At 51.2% G+C, this 14,547-nt stretch overlaps 6 protein-coding genes across 6 annotated transcripts; 3 read left to right on the top strand and 3 right to left on the bottom strand.

Moving 5' to 3' along the window:
* Window positions 1-284: 284 nt before the first annotated feature.
* ASPACDRAFT_80559 (GILT family protein) lies at window positions 285-1,534 on the bottom strand. Its single transcript, XM_020205678.1, has 2 exons — window positions 1,063-1,534; window positions 285-985 (listed from the first exon to the last, which is right to left on the bottom strand). Exons 1-2 carry the CDS (start codon window positions 1,476-1,478, stop codon window positions 466-468), a joined length of 936 nt encoding a protein of 311 aa, XP_020053416.1. The 5' UTR covers window positions 1,479-1,534; the 3' UTR covers window positions 285-465.
* A 3,552-nt stretch (window positions 1,535-5,086) lies between these two features.
* On the top strand, window positions 5,087-7,002 carry ASPACDRAFT_33097 (hexokinase family protein; the record flags this gene model as incomplete). Its single annotated transcript, XM_020199929.1, has 2 exons — window positions 5,087-5,721; window positions 5,778-7,002. 2 exons carry the CDS (start codon window positions 5,087-5,089, stop codon window positions 7,000-7,002), a joined length of 1,860 nt encoding a protein of 619 aa, XP_020053415.1.
* Window positions 7,003-7,189: 187 nt separating this feature from the next.
* On the bottom strand, window positions 7,190-7,932 carry ASPACDRAFT_1858539 (uncharacterized protein). Its single transcript, XM_020197619.1, has 2 exons — window positions 7,717-7,932; window positions 7,190-7,643 (listed from the first exon to the last, which is right to left on the bottom strand). The coding sequence occupies exons 1-2, from the start codon at window positions 7,865-7,867 to the stop codon at window positions 7,420-7,422; spliced, it is 375 nt and encodes a 124-aa protein (XP_020053414.1). The 5' UTR covers window positions 7,868-7,932; the 3' UTR covers window positions 7,190-7,419.
* A 201-nt stretch (window positions 7,933-8,133) lies between these two features.
* ASPACDRAFT_80557 (transcription initiation factor IIA subunit gamma) lies at window positions 8,134-9,019 on the top strand. Its single transcript, XM_020205677.1, has 3 exons — window positions 8,134-8,241; window positions 8,307-8,454; window positions 8,582-9,019. The coding sequence occupies exons 1-3, from the start codon at window positions 8,201-8,203 to the stop codon at window positions 8,726-8,728; spliced, it is 336 nt and encodes a 111-aa protein (XP_020053413.1). The 5' UTR covers window positions 8,134-8,200; the 3' UTR covers window positions 8,729-9,019.
* A 376-nt stretch (window positions 9,020-9,395) lies between these two features.
* ASPACDRAFT_45926 (uncharacterized protein) lies at window positions 9,396-10,896 on the top strand (the record flags this gene model as incomplete). Its single annotated transcript, XM_020201705.1, has 3 exons — window positions 9,396-9,633; window positions 9,730-9,775; window positions 9,858-10,896. The coding sequence occupies 3 exons, from the start codon at window positions 9,396-9,398 to the stop codon at window positions 10,894-10,896; spliced, it is 1,323 nt and encodes a 440-aa protein (XP_020053412.1).
* A 198-nt stretch (window positions 10,897-11,094) lies between these two features.
* Window positions 11,095-11,522, bottom strand: ASPACDRAFT_45925 (uncharacterized protein; the record flags this gene model as incomplete). The annotated part of the gene is made up of 3 exons (XM_020201704.1): window positions 11,095-11,266; window positions 11,323-11,378; window positions 11,442-11,522. 3 exons carry the CDS (start codon window positions 11,520-11,522, stop codon window positions 11,095-11,097), a joined length of 309 nt encoding a protein of 102 aa, XP_020053411.1.
* Between the last annotated feature and the right edge of the window lie 3,025 nt (window positions 11,523-14,547).

The following is a 14,547-nucleotide window of genomic DNA, read 5'->3' as shown; positions in this document are numbered from 1 at the left end:
GTAGAACAAGCAGACCTCTATTTACTGTCTACTTTTGGACACTAGAGAGTTTCATGGTCTCCAAAACTGAACCGTGTTGAAACAGCTGGTGGCACTTTCTGCACAAACACAGGGCAAATGACGATGATGGAGAGTGGCAGGAAGAGCATAGATAGCGCGCGTCCACTGAGAAGTAAAATGGTTCACTTACGAGTATGTGCTTGACAACAACAGACTCAATACGGATGTTCACACACTAGAGGTGGCCGCGGATGTCGAAACTGCGTATGAAAGGCTGATGTGGGGGTTAAAGAGTCCATTGGGTTATAAACAGATTTGAGGCCACTATTCAAACATACAAACAAACAAAAAAAAAAAACACAGTTGAGGCAATTATGTTCACATGTTGTTGAGATGACAAGAACAGGGCACAAGTTGTCATCAATCATCACTTGGCATCGGCATCATATCATACAATCGATGGTATCAATTGATCCGGTCCCATAGTCGCTTGACTTCATCCGCCAGCACCGATACTTGGCTGCCCTGTCCATTCTTTGCGCAATCTTTCCAAACGCCGCCATCGCGGACACACCAGACAGACTCATCAAGTCGAAGCGTGCAGCTTGTCTTGACGCCAAGCTCTGCACTATGGATGGCGCTCTCGCGTAGCAAAGCCATGCCGCTGAGCGGCGCACTGTCGCCGCCATAGTCGGGATCATCGATTTCCTGACTAGCACATGCGTTCAAGGTACTAAAGTCTATGCCATGCTCCAATGCGCACTGCTCGACGTGATGGCGTTCCGGGATCTTGGAGTACGACCCAACAAGACAGTTTGCAAAGCCAAGGGACCGAATAGTCGGGGTACGCGCAGTCATTGGACCAACAGCGCTTTCGACTCCCTGAGGAGGGAAAGGAAGATTTGCAGCACAGAGAAGAAGCATATCTCCGATACATTCGGTCGGGCCGTGCTTGCATTGAATTTCTGAGGATTTGTTTGACACACTAGAGTGTAATATTAGCTCATATGGTATTTGTGAATCCATGGACATGAGACCAGACAGGAGACAGGCACAACTCACCTAGCAATAAATGACAATTTGAAATCGACCTTGTCGCTGATTTGCTCCATCGCAGGCACGACAAGCTGCTGCAGACAGTCACGTGCGTCTGGACATTTGCTCATAATGTGAGCTTCCAGGGGCACTTTCTTGGTGGTTTGCGCTGAGAGCGAGGTCCCGGGCAACCCGGGCATGAAGAGCGCCTCATCACTTGTCAGCGTAGAGCCCTTCTGATATCTCTTGCCTTGGTGACAAGAGAAGAAGTAGATGCCGGAAATGGAGTTTGTCGTCCATAACACGAGCAAGCCGATAAGAGCAACAGTCCCCAGATAAGTGGCGAGCCGGGTAATGAACCGGTCGCGTCGGCGGCTGATGGAATGGGGAAGAGTGGAGTCGGCGATGTCAACGTAGCCGGTCTCGTGGGCTCTCTTTTCCATCTTGGCAGAGCTTGTAGTACTCCGATGAGTACTAGGTTGTGGGCAATGTAGTGCAAGTTGAGGATGGAATGGGCTGGGCTGAATTCGGGAGGGTGAGATCAGGGAAAGGTGGTGGGGGAAGATCGTGATCCGTGATTAATGGATGTCAACGAGTCAGCGGCCCGGCAATTTGCCCTCGCGTTACACTTGCGAACAACAGCCCAAAAACGTTCATACAGGTCCCATCAATGCAGTTGTCGGATCGTTAGGGGAATCTCAGATCGTTAATTGCGCAATGCTTCAGCAGTGTGGCTCAGATTGAGAGATTCCGTTCTACTTCGTTTTGCTGTCTATGTGAACCTCGATTGCCATGCTTCTTGCATGAATCATTGAGGTTGCATTGTTGCAGCAATGCTGCCGGGGTTGAGACTGAACCAACGCCTTATGCACTACATACGCACTACGACTCTCGATGAGCTTCGAAGCAGCCCTAGCTGGATGGACGGCTACGACCCACGCAGCGGCTTATTCGTACTGATCCGTGCGAGTCAGAACACGGCATAGATCAGTTGTTGACAGTCCACCCGGTGTGAACACCTCATCCACTTAAGGCATTCTGACTCCAAATTTTGGACGGTGAGCATATTATTCAATGTTTGCTGTCGCAAGTTACGAATGCCGAATAACAACTGAGACATGCTACTGCCATGCTGAGCTACTAGAGCTAAGTTAACCCGCAGGACTTTGACTTACTATCGGGAACCCCAAACCTAAGTTTCTAGCCTACAATCTAGCCATGAGGGGAGTAATCTAACATCCACGCCGATTACAAAGAAAAGCAATATACATGGCACTTGAAACACCGGACCTTTGAATTCCATTCGTTTTAAATGCCTTTCAGTGAGCACGGTCGTCGTGGACCTGATAGTGCAACCCGTGGAGCGATGCCAGATGGAACTAAGGCGCCTCGAATTAGCTGTCTGCAGGCAGGCACCCCATCCAGAGCTCGGTGACGAGGCCTATCACGCTAATTGACACAAGAGGGAAGCCCCCCGAGTATCAGCAGTATTCTTAGTGGAGGCCCTTGATCTCAAGTAGCACACTAAGGGTCAACAAGGAGGATGACTAGACTACTCCGTAGTGCATAGCATACAAAGATATGCGACTACTATGACGGGACCCGTTAGCCTGTCGCGCGCAGATCACAGGGCAAGTTGCTTGGCTGGCCCGGAACCTCCGCAAGTGTACCGGTCATCAGTCCTGCCCTGGATCTCTTCTTGCCCCCCAGTGAATCTCCGACTTCGGAGCTCTGACCGTATTGCCCAGAGCAACCTGCATCTGACGCAATTCACACCTCCCAAACGAAACCTGCGGTGGTGGTGACTCTCTTCTCTGTCCGAGGACTCGTATGGACGTCTCTTTTGTATCCTGTGGCTTGTCTGACTGGGGCTCACCGCGCCGTGGTCACAACATCGCAAGTATAAGCGAGGAGTCATCACTGACCCAGACTTCTCGGCTGACCAATCGGGGCGAACGAACTTTCTCCGGCGAGGGCAGCAGTGGTCTGAGAGTAGTGCCGTCAGTACTTCGCAGGTTCACAACTGAGCATTGGCATCGAGGCGTGGTGTCATAGCAAGTCGTTTGGTCGGCTATGCTGGAGACTATACGAAGGGCCGACAGATAGAGGTCGAAGCGTAAATCCCATCTGACTCGACTTCACCTATTCCTCCACTCGGCTGTCTTCTTGGAATAGGAGAGTTTGATCTAACGCCTAGTACGTATCCCCAAAGCAAGGCTTGGAAGGCATCATGTTGTGACTCAACGGACATGATACGCATATGGGACAAATGGCCCACCATTTACCACATGGCTAGATAGACACTCGAACCAGGATGACGAGCTACCAATTTTATCAACGATTCTGTTTCAAATTGCGATAATCTGGTTCGTAGTCTGGTAATTCAAGACAGCGGTGTTGGTGAAAAAGAGCATCCATTGCATACTAGCCTCGATGCAAGGCGAGAGCGGAACGAGGCAGTCAGTAGTTTAAATGACAGCTGGTGCAGCTAGGCTTGGCTGAAAGTTGATTCCATGGCAAATCAGACCTGACACCAAGGAGGAAATGCGGTCACCAATTGGAAACGAAGGGGAATTTCTTGTATATTGGCGTGGTATTTGAGATAAGAGAGGAAGAGGAGAAGGTGACGTTGACTACTTAGCGGGAAGGGGACGGTTTCCAGGAGGGGAAAAGACCACGAAGGGGTGTGGGTGGTGGAAAATCAAAGGGAAAACAACAACAACAACGACAACAACAACAATTATTTGTTGTTGTTGGGGTTGTTGTCTATCACCTCACAACCCACAGGTTCCAATCACAACTAATCATTGATTATGGTGAGAGGCTTGGTCAGCGGAACCTCACCACCAGATAGGCTACAGTACAATTCAACTACAACTGAATAGCATTCCATTAGTTGGAAGGGGGGTGATGAGGGTCCAGAATCAGATCGAGCCATTATCATCATGGGTCATTGACCGAGTACTAGTTACTACTACAACTAGTAGTAACTTAGTAGTACATCCTCCACTCCTTCCATGGTAGCGTCACATCGTCTGTCCGCCGATGGTCGCATCTGCATTTTCCCCATCCACAACGGCCGGCGGCTCTGAAGGCTAATACGTACTCGTCACTCTTTTTTCCCTTTTTCCTTCTTCTCTTCTACCACTTCAACCTATTTCCTTTTCTTTCCTTTCTTCTCCGTTTCTCCGTCGTGCCCCTTCTTGCCCACCGTCTGGCTACTGAACTACTTTAGTCTTCTTGGGGTGGGGAATGGCAATGAATTCTTACTCACTGGCTGGTCCTGTTTTCTTTCTATTGTACGGAAAATGATCATAATATTTAATTGAGAGTATTTCCACCTGTGCTCTTCCAGCATCATTCACTATCACACCTCAAGGTACATACTTCCCACAGTCAACTGTGTTCTACCGTCCTGGTGGGGTTCTTTGACTTACAAGAGTATGCCTCTGTCCCTTCGCTCCCCCCTCCCTCCCCCTTCTTGTAGTCCACTTTTTTTGCCAGACTCCCTGCATCATGATCGTCACTGTCGCACCCTTCTCGTCCGGCAAGATATCTCAGCCTTTCCTCTTTTCATCATACAGACAGGCCACTGAATTGACAACGTCCGCGCTAGAACCCGTGCATTGACTGTAACCTTGGGAGCTGACCGTCACACTCATCATAGTCTAGAGCAAGCTGCAAGATAACGTCCCCCCCTTGGAGAACCTATCGTCCTTGGACCTACAATCCCCACGGAAAGACCCCCGGCTAGGGTTTGCATCTTGAATTCCTTCAGCAATCAACAGGATCGCGTACGACAGGGCTCACCGTTGTATGCATCCTATCACCGGGACTGAAATCCTCATTCCTGCTCCCCCACATCCCGTCCTACCTGGAAAACATTCCGCGAGGACACGCAGACAAACACCATACCTGAACCCTTTCCTTCCGCCAACTTACCGCTCTGTCGCACAAGTCACTCTTCACCGAAACGATTGCTACCTGCAAGTCACACGCGTCGGTAACTTGCCTGTTCGACCGCCCTCCTCGGCGCGGAACCCTTCACAACATGACGTCCACGAGTTCGATAGAGGTGGACAAAAGCAGGGATGAAGACCATGAAAACATACACGATGATCCACTCGAAGAAGAGGACGAGGAGGAGAACGCTGAAATGGACCCCTCACACCAGGAATACCTAGAACGCCAGCGTATATTGGATGAATTTCTGTCGCCGTTGGTTCTGGATGAAGCGGTCCTGTATCAGCTCGCGCGCCGCTTCTCCACGATCTATAAAGACCTAGCCCTGCATTCCAAGGAGCAATTCCTACCAACACCGGTTACCCGTCTACCCACCGGTCTGGAGACGGGTCGATACCTAGCCATCGATGTCGGCGGAACCAATCTACGGGTTGCCTTCATCGAGTTGCTTGGAGAGGCGGCCGAGTCTGATACACCGCCTGGCGATGCTTCAGCGAGGTCGAGAGATACCCTACGCAAGGCACAGAGACAGCGTGTGAAGCGGACATTAGAAAGAGCATGGCCCATTCAAGAGCATCTGAAGATGGATAAGGCGGAGGACCTGTTCTCCTGGATTGGCGACTGCATCGCGGAGGTCGTGGCGGAGAGCTTGACCTCGGAGAGCACTCGCGGCGAGATTCCGGAGGAATTAGAGATGGGCATTACATTTAGTTTTCCCATCATGTAAGTGTTACCCAGCGAGCTGGCAGGGTAAATCCTGTCTTACTAACGCAACCTAGGCAAGAATCGCTCACTGAGGCGACGTTGATGCCGATGGGCAAAGGTTTCGCGATTTCATCCGACCTCGATCTCCGCAGAATCCTTCTAAGTGGCTATGAAAAGCACACCAGACGCCCGGACGATGAATGTGAACCATCCAGCAAACGGCGGAAGCTCTTCAACCTCCCTAAATTAAAGATCGCGGCAATCACCAATGACACCGTGGCCACTATTGCTTCGCTTGCCTACTCTGTGAAGTCATTACCCAACAGCAGAGTTGCGATGGGAATTATTGTGGGGACGGGTTGCAATGCAACCATTCCCATGAAGCTTAGCTCGCTCCACAGCTCCAAAGCAAAACAGGTACGACAGAGAAATCCCGAGGCCGACGAAACTGTGGTCAACACCGAATGGACGATCTCCGGTGCCGCTCCGCCGTTGAAAGAGCTCCACATAATCACCCATTGGGACATCGAGCTTGATCAGGCATGTGCACGACCGGGGTTTCAACCGTTCGAGTATATGACTGGAGGTCGTTACATTGGCGAACTCGTTCGGCTCATTCTCTGTGATTATCTCTCAACCCAAGGTGGTTTATCCAAGAAGGATCTGCCCGCATCTCTTGTGAAAGAATATGCATTGACGACCTCCTTCATATCTGACAAGGTTGCTCGCTCCCGGTCCGATCATGAACTCGCAAGTGAGCTGGCTCAGTCCCTTCCGCCCCCTGAATCTAGCGAGTGGAATTGGGATGCACCGTCGGCCAACGCTTTCCGCAAGATAGCTAGGACCGTGCAACGGCGATCTGCAGGTTTGATCGCGGCAGCCGTTGTAGGACTTCTTGCTTGTGCGCAGGAGATCGAACTAAAGGTCGACAGTCCCGGGGGTTCTCCCACAACTGAGATCAATGCCAATCTGGATCTATCCGCGGTCTCAAAGCATTTAGAACCGGAAGCACCAGGAACGAGTGGATCAAGTAGCATTAATGGGCCTATTGTTCCGGTATTGTCCCCCACGCCTGTTCCTGCAGACTGGCAGTCAGGGCCCGAGGAACTCGTGGTCGCATACACAGGTGGGATCATTCAGCATTATCCTAGCTTCAAGGAGATGTGCCAACAGTACATCGATCGACTTATCATGAGAACGGGTCCGCAGAAGAGCGGCAAATCGGTGTTCTTGCGCGAGGCGTCTGATGGGGGTGTCATTGGCGCGGGTGTTCTGGCAGGCATGATTGGAAACATGTAAGATGCTGGACAGCAGTCTCGGTAATGTGTAGACAGATGTCTTGGCTTGGCTGGCTTTGGCTTGGATTTGGACCTGCACTTCAAGGCGTCAAGTACCAGTATTTCGGAGGGCATATTTGCAGTATATGCGTAAGGCGTTTCTACGGCGGCCATTGGACTCCTCTGCGATAATATTATAGCTACAATTAGGATCTTTGATACATATGCTTGACAGAATGTGATCTCGATTGACAGGTAGAGTATCATTTCTCGTTATCCGATTGTATCTTGGGTAAATTGAATCATCAGGAGTGCAGGCTCAGGGCTGTATCCTCTAGTTACCACAAGGGGAAAGGTATTTTGGTCGCGCGACTCGCTTCAGACTCGATCATCAGCCTGAATCATGATAGCAACCTAATGCGTCAAGCCGTCTCGTCTCTCAGATATAGCGAAACATGTTATTGCGCACGCTGCGCTTCATAGCCGTGGGCTTGCCGTCCTCGTACTCAATCCCGGAAGCACCACCGCCTCCAGACATCTGCTCAAGGCGCTCCCGGAGCTCTTGGTCTGCCTGCGAGACACTCTTCGATTTGGGGTCGGTGGTAGGCTTCTTAGCTGTAGGTGTGTTTTCTTTGGATGATTGTGTATTCGATGGGGCTTCGTCTATTATATGTTAGTCGAAAAGTGGGAATCAATAAACTAAGATGTATTGGTCATGATGTGTCTTTAAACTGACCCTTGGTACTAGTATCTGCTAATCTACACGCGGTGGAGGAGATATACTTTGTTTCGGAAGGAATGTGCGCAAAGAGCGTATGTTGACAGATAGTCGATGAGGCCAGTCTCGTTAGACTTGAGGGCCTGCGAGTTAAGCATAGACTGAGCATCGTGAAGTGATGAAGTTATTTTTTTTTCTTTCGAGACCATCGATTTCTTGATCATTTACTCCCAACGCCCTTTAAATCGCGTCGCATTGATGTAATGGATGGCAAAGCGATACACTACGTCACATGACCCGACCCCAACTCCCCAGGAGACCCGCATCACGTGAAGATATCTCTCTGGCAGTCACAACTCCAACCCTCCAACTCCACCAGCTGACAAAACCGACTGATTATACCCCCTTCACGTTCCCCGACCTCGGCCCACACCACGAAAAACCCCGACAACTCTGCTTAAATTCGCCCCGACCTCTGCAGCCAGCCAAAGAAGTGAAAAAGATGAGCGCCCAGGCATACTACGAGCTCTACCGCGGGAGCAGGTACATCTTCCCCCCTCAGTAACGCCCGGAGAAACCCACCCAGACTAACGCACAACCAAAAACAGCATCGGCCTCTCCCTCACGGACACCCTGGACGACCTGATCAACGAGGGCCGGATCGAGCCCCAACTCGCCATGAAGATCCTCTCCACCTTCGACCGCATCGTGACCGAGGTGCTGGCGGATAAGGTGCGCGCGAGGCTGACTTTCAAGGTACCGTCTTGCCTCTTTCCCTGAAAAGCCAAGCTTTATTCCGTGGAGATCACACTCCTTGCGCAGCAGGCCTGGGTCTATCCTTCCAGCAACGATATAACTAACCATCCATGCGTGAACGCTACAGGGCCACCTCGACACCTACCGATTCTGCGATGAAGTCTGGACCTTCCTGATCAAGGACGTGACGTTCAAGCTGGACAACCAGACCACCGTGTCGGCGGACAAGGTGAAGATTGTGAGCTGTAACAGCAAGCGGCCTGGAGAGGTTTAGATGCTGCTGTTGTGGCAAGGGTTATTTGGTTTCAGGTTCCTTTATGCGCTCGGCTGGTTTGTCTCTTTATTCTGAGAAATGGCGTTATGCATTACAGCAGAGATTCTTTGTGTATACGGGTGCGGGACAATACGAATTTCTTGTCTCGCTGGGTTTGGGATTGGGCGTTTGATATGGGGTTTGTGGGCTTTTGTTTATGATGTTGGGGATGAGATCCGGGGGAGAAAGTGATGTTCTTTGCTCTCGCGAGAGAAAGTGTGTATTTAGAAGATTGACCAGAATATGATACCCAAAGTTGAAACTATATCCTCACATCAACAATTCAAAGTCATCAGACAAAGAAGTGAAAGTGAAAGTGAAAGTGAAAGCAGCCAGGGGATAACTTAACAGTTGAACTCACTACTGCCGCCCGCCGGCCAATTCGGGTTGGCTCGCTGGCTTAAAGACCGGGAGGTGGAGCAACCAGCCCTCCCAAGAGGGTTATATGGGCAGAACCTAGATCTAAAAGCAAAGAGGCGGGGTCTTCCCGGCCCGCGGGAGATTGAACGCGTTTCCCAAATTACCCGTCGCGATCCATATCGCAGCTCCAAGCCCAACGCAACCATCCTACCTTCAAAAAGATCAAAGGATGTCCTCCAAAGCTTGCAGCTAACACCAACAGCCAAAAATGCCCCGAAATCTCCCTTGGCTTCTCGACACCACCGCGAGCAGTAAACCCTCCTCATCCTCCTCAGCAATCCACTCCCGAGCCTCCACACCGCAACCCCGTCGCGCGGGCGCGACCTCATCATCAGCAGCGGCGGCGGCAGCTTCATCAACCACGCGAAACAATGCGCGCAAGCTAACCAGCAGCCCCCCGGGCTCAGGGGGATCTCGCACCCGTCGACGAGACTTCCTTCGATCCTGTATGTTTCCCACACCCACAACCTACTTCTCAATCATTGCGTTCGCGGCGCAGAGAGAGAGAGGGAGAGAGAGAGAACTAACTCACCAATCTCAAGCCCCAACACCCCCCTCATCCCCCATCCACCGCTGTCCATCGGAAGAGTTAGCCACCCTTGCCCCTCTCCCCTTCAACCCCACACTACATGTTGAATGCTAATTAACCCCCCCCCCCCTCCCCCAAAAGATATCTCATCCCCGGCCTCCAAAACGACGACATCTACATGATGGTCGAAGACGAATTCTATAGCGTCGCCCAGTCCTTCACCCAGCACTTGCATTACGCCGAGTACGTGCGCCGGAAGAAGGAGGTGAAGGCGCAGCAGCGAGAACTTCTGCAGCAGCAGCAACAAAGACCCACCGATGGGGTCACCCCGCTCAGTGGGGAGAGTAAAAAGCGAAACGCCCAGGAGGAGTTGGCGGCGAGGCAGCGGGAGGGGTTGGCGACGATGACTGCTGGGGTAAGGCCAGTCGTGAGTGGGGATGAGGAAGACGGAGAAGAGGAGGAAGAGGAGGATGAGACCTGGGCGGGGACTTCGTTGCATGAGTTGATGGTTAGTCCGAGGAAGAACCGGTCGTTGGTCGGGATGCAGAGGATACGGTCGGCGACGAGGGCGGCGGCGGGGTTTGCGCAGGCGCCGGGGGGGATTGGAAGGAGGTTTGGGGCTGGGATTGGGGGTGCGGGTGGTGGTGGTGATGGTGGTGGTGGGGGTAGCGGACATGGGAGAGATGATGGACACCAAGTTGACGACGATGAGGATGCAACGGCATCCGAGGACGAGGACGATGACCTCGATGCCCATGCGCATGCGCATGTGAAGACCACACCTCACCAAGTTTCGCGACGACGACAATCGCGACGCTCTCCTCCGCTTCCAGAGGAACATAACTACGCGACGAGCTCGGATGCTTCACTCAAGTCTTCATCCTACAGAACTCCTACGATCGAGCCAAAATCCAAAAAAGCGCAGTCTATGAATGCCACCACTACTACTACATATCGTACACCAACTCCAACCACTATTATTTCCAAAAGGAGATTAATCTTTGATGACTGGGATCAGCTTCCAGAGCCGCCGCCCAAGTCGAACATCCAGGTCCAATCCCGCCTGTCGTCGTCGTCATCGTCCAGTGAAGCTCCTCCTCCACCGCAAAATCCACGAGGCATTGATCCAAAGGCGAAGAAGAAATCGCGTCTCAACGAAGTGCCAACCTTCCTTCTCTGAGGTGATGTGTAATTATGATTCCGGGCGCAAGCGCGCGCGCATTGCTCCGTTGCGTGTGTGTGCGTGTGTGCGTGTATGGCGTTGACAAAGTCAGGTTGGGCACCGAGTTTCTCCCATAATGATGGCGGGGTTGTTCGTCATCGTCTTCGTCATCACTATCGTCGTTGACAATGTCTATCAGGAGGATATAATGAACATTCATTCCTCCTGTTCAGCCAGCGGCTTGGGAGCCGCCGCCGCCGCCGTCCGACTCAGTCGCCGGACATGCGTCTTGATCTTATCCCGTGTCGACTGTTGCCGTTCAATGGCCGCGATGGCGATATCCTTTTCTCTTTCCAAGGTCGATCCACGACTGTGCAGAGTTGCGGCACTACAAACAAACAAGTTAGTCCCCACACCGTCCAGTGTGGACAGAATCGGACTTACTCGTCGTCCGGGAAGAACGAAGGCATTTCCTCCTTCCGAAAGTTTGTAGGGGGACCCTGCAGCGCCCTTATCAGTAACTTGAAATCTTGCATCCCGGGTATGCATGTTGCCAAACTCACAATCTCCAGCACCCGCGGCTGCGGCTTCTCGCGCTTGAACGGGGCCTTAATCAGTCGACCTAGCTGCCGAAAACACTCCATGGTTTTTTTTTTTCTGTCTATTGTCTCTATTTCCTTCGAAGGTGTTCTTTGGTTTGTTTGGGAATCAAATGAGTGTGAGGTTGCTAGCAAGCAAGAAATAATTGCAAACGATGGTGTGGTTGGTGGGTTGGTTTTGAACGAATGGCGTATGTCGCGGTCGGTATACAACAAGAAGGGAGTAAGTTGATGAAGCAAGCTGATGAAGCTGATGATGACGATGATTAAAAGGCGATCAAGCCAAATCCAGTAATCCTTCCGGACAATCGAGTAGCGAGCGAATAAGCAAATTTCTGTCTGCTGCTTTTTGGTGGTTGTTCTAAAAATGGGGGGTGGTCTCTAGTAGTATTCAAATGAGTGACCGGGTCGGGTGGGTTTGTTGTGGTTGAGGTGGAGAGCAACTCCGTAGTAAGGCGGCGGAGGGGGAGAGAGAGGCTATGCTATGCAAGCAAGCAAATGTTCCCAACAACGAAAAAGAAAAAAAACACCAGGAAACAAAACAAGAGTCAAAGAAAAACAAAAAACCACACAGATTAGGGAAATCTGGTTTCTAAACGAGGGACAGGCTGCCGGAAGCAGAGCACAGGAAAAAAGAAAACGAAAAAAAACAAAAAAGAGAAGTGCTTCTCTATAACATTGGGCGGGGAACGGGGACGACGAGGTGGAGGGTGAGAGAGAGGAGGGAAAAGAAAGAGAGAGGAAGAGGAGGGGAGGGGGAGGAGGGAGAGGGATCTCTTTTTTTACGTGGATCGAGAATGAAGAACGAAGCGGCCAGTGGGGGTGTTGTGTCCCTTTGGGGGAGGTGTGGAGGAGATAATATATTCAAGAAATTGAACTCCAATTCGCCCTGTTTTGACTCAAAAGGGGAGAAAGAGAGACACGACAAAGCTGCTGACAGAGTTGCAATTGGACGGTCGCTCTTTTTTGGGGGAGGGGGGGGATTGTTATTTTTGCTCGCCCGTGTCAAAATGCAAGATCAAATGCAGGCGTTCCTTTTTGTCTAGTAGTTAGGGAATGACAAAGGCAGGAACATTGGAAGAGTAAGACAAAAATCCACCGTGACAGCTAAGTTATCCTATACAGTCCCAGTCCCCTGTGCAGGACAGAGAATCCCGTTGCTCTAGCTGCTCGGGACGCTAATGGGGGGGATTTACGCGCTATGTGACACATTCCATTCTTTGCTCCTATGAGTAGGTTACTAGCTTGGTCGATTTCCCTGGGACGACAACAGTAGTCTAGGTACTAGGTAATTGACTCGACTCGCCAAATATGTTCGGGGTCCGCCCCCATTCATACTTTATCCCTGCCTCCTTCCTTTTCCTTTTTTTTTCCTTTCCCTTTTTCCCTTCTTTTGTTGTTCTAGACGGATGAATGTAGACAGGGTAGGTTATGTATGGCCCCAGGGGCAGAGGGGCCAGGCGGATGCAATGCGTTGGCGGGCTGGCTGCGATGCTTGCTTACTTGCTTGCTTGCTTAGCGTAGCGTGGCTTGCACTGTACTCCGGTGGTTGTTGATGGGGTGGCTTCTTGTCGGTTGCTATTGTTGTTGCTGTTAGTAGTCTACTGTACGTTACTTGGGTCACAGAGGCGGCGTCATTTCTATGTTTAACCCCTCCCCCCTCCTCCCAGAAACCGTGGTTCAATTCAGGCACCAGGCACCAAGCACCAAGCACTAAATAGAGGGTTGATGATCCCGAACTCGACATCATCGAGGTTGTTGAGGCTGTGTGTGCCTGTCGATCCTCACCTGGATCTGATAGATGAAATATGTGATCTGGTATAAAAGACGCAGATGTGTAAATGAAAGGACATTACCCAGGAAATGAAGACCCCTAACTAATAAGGTGCCAGCACTCACTATCTCCCTCGACTCACAATGATTTGTACTGCTCCGTACAGTGCTCCGTACAGGACTCCGTGCTCCCATATTGTACATACTACGTATAGGACAAGATATCTTCCTACATACGTACTACATGCCAGAATAGCCCCCGGGGGAGGTGGAGAGGCGAAAGGATCACCAAATCAGGGCTCTCCATTCCCCGATCTGGGGGAGAAAGAAGGGAGATCGTCCACCATCTGAAGCAATAGTCGAACCCTTTCGTTGATACTCACCGACTGGAGGTAAGTTGAGTTAGGTGACTTAGTATCTATCTCTATGACGATGTCAGCAACAAGAATAGCATTATCTTGGGGATAAGTCGATCGGATCTGAACTTTGCTGCGACCGCATACACCGGGACAGTGACAGCTGCTACAGCTGCTACCTAACGGCCCCTGAAACTAGCGTAATGTACTCCGTATGTACTGGCGGAATCTAGAGATAAAGCCCCAACCTCCTCCTTGTATAGTACCTAGTATTCTAGTATTCTAGGTACTGTACCGCCAGTAAATGCTGTACGCTGTGCTGTGATTCGCCCCCAACTAGCCCAGCCCAGTCCAGTCCAGCTCAGCCAAACCAGCCCCAGCTGAAGTTCTTTCTCCCTGCCTCATTCAACGATGACGTAGGCTTGGTTTGTGTTTGTGGGCCAGGGTGGTCAATTCATCGGTTGTTAACAGATTCAACTCAAAATTCATCAACTGACAACTAAACCTCGCTCGCCCCTTGTACAGTAAGTACTACCCTACCGTACAGTACGGAATAACCACATAAACTAAACCAACCCACCCAACTACCTGCCTACCCTACCCATGACTTAACCTAAATTCCCCATCCGCCATCATTCTTCACTCCCCTTCCCCCCAAGTACCTACATACAGATACGAGTAGTATCGTCCCTTCCCTTCCGTCCCCCTTCCCCCCATATTCCCTCCTTGCATACAACCAAGCCCCCTCCCCCCCCAAAAAGAGACCAATCACCTCATCTCAACCCGCAAAGTCTCCATTTACAGTGGAGAGAAACCGGAACCCGCGTCGATCAGGTACCGCTCACCCGGCGGTCTACTAAGTCTACCCTCCGGACCAAAGACTCCAAAGACCCGTAGCATTCATAACAGGCCTACGGAGTCCCTTCACATGAGCATTCTTC

Source organism: Aspergillus aculeatus (assembly GCF_001890905.1).
Source record: "Aspergillus aculeatus ATCC 16872 unplaced genomic scaffold ASPACscaffold_14, whole genome shotgun sequence".
NCBI classification, from domain to species: Eukaryota; Fungi; Ascomycota; class Eurotiomycetes; order Eurotiales; family Aspergillaceae; genus Aspergillus; species Aspergillus aculeatus.
This window is presented reverse-complemented; position numbering and strand designations above follow the sequence as displayed.

What these genes read in the sequence shown, in the direction of transcription:
- ASPACDRAFT_80557 (XM_020205677.1), top strand. Translation starts at nt 8,201, where the DNA reads ATGAGCGCCCAGGCATACTACGAGCTCTACCGCGGGAGCAG. An exon ending in GAGCTCTACCGCGGGAGCAG is followed by an intron (nt 8,242 to 8,306) that starts GTACATCTTCCC and finishes AACCAAAAACAG; the next exon opens with CATCGGCCTCTCCCTCACGG. An exon ending in GCGCGAGGCTGACTTTCAAG is followed by an intron (nt 8,455 to 8,581) that starts GTACCGTCTTGC and finishes TGAACGCTACAG; the next exon opens with GGCCACCTCGACACCTACCG.
- ASPACDRAFT_80559 (XM_020205678.1), bottom strand. Translation starts at nt 1,478, where the DNA reads ATGGAAAAGAGAGCCCACGAGACCGGCTACGTTGACATCGCCGACTCC. An exon ending in AAATTGTCATTTATTGCTAG is followed by an intron (nt 986 to 1,062) that starts GTGAGTTGTGCC and finishes ATTACACTCTAG; the next exon opens with TGTGTCAAACAAATCCTCAG.
- ASPACDRAFT_1858539 (XM_020197619.1), bottom strand. Translation starts at nt 7,867, where the DNA reads ATGCTCAGTCTATGCTTAACTCGCAGGCCCTCAAGTCTAACGAGACTG. An exon ending in AGCAGATACTAGTACCAAGG is followed by an intron (nt 7,644 to 7,716) that starts GTCAGTTTAAAG and finishes AACATATAATAG; the next exon opens with ACGAAGCCCCATCGAATACA.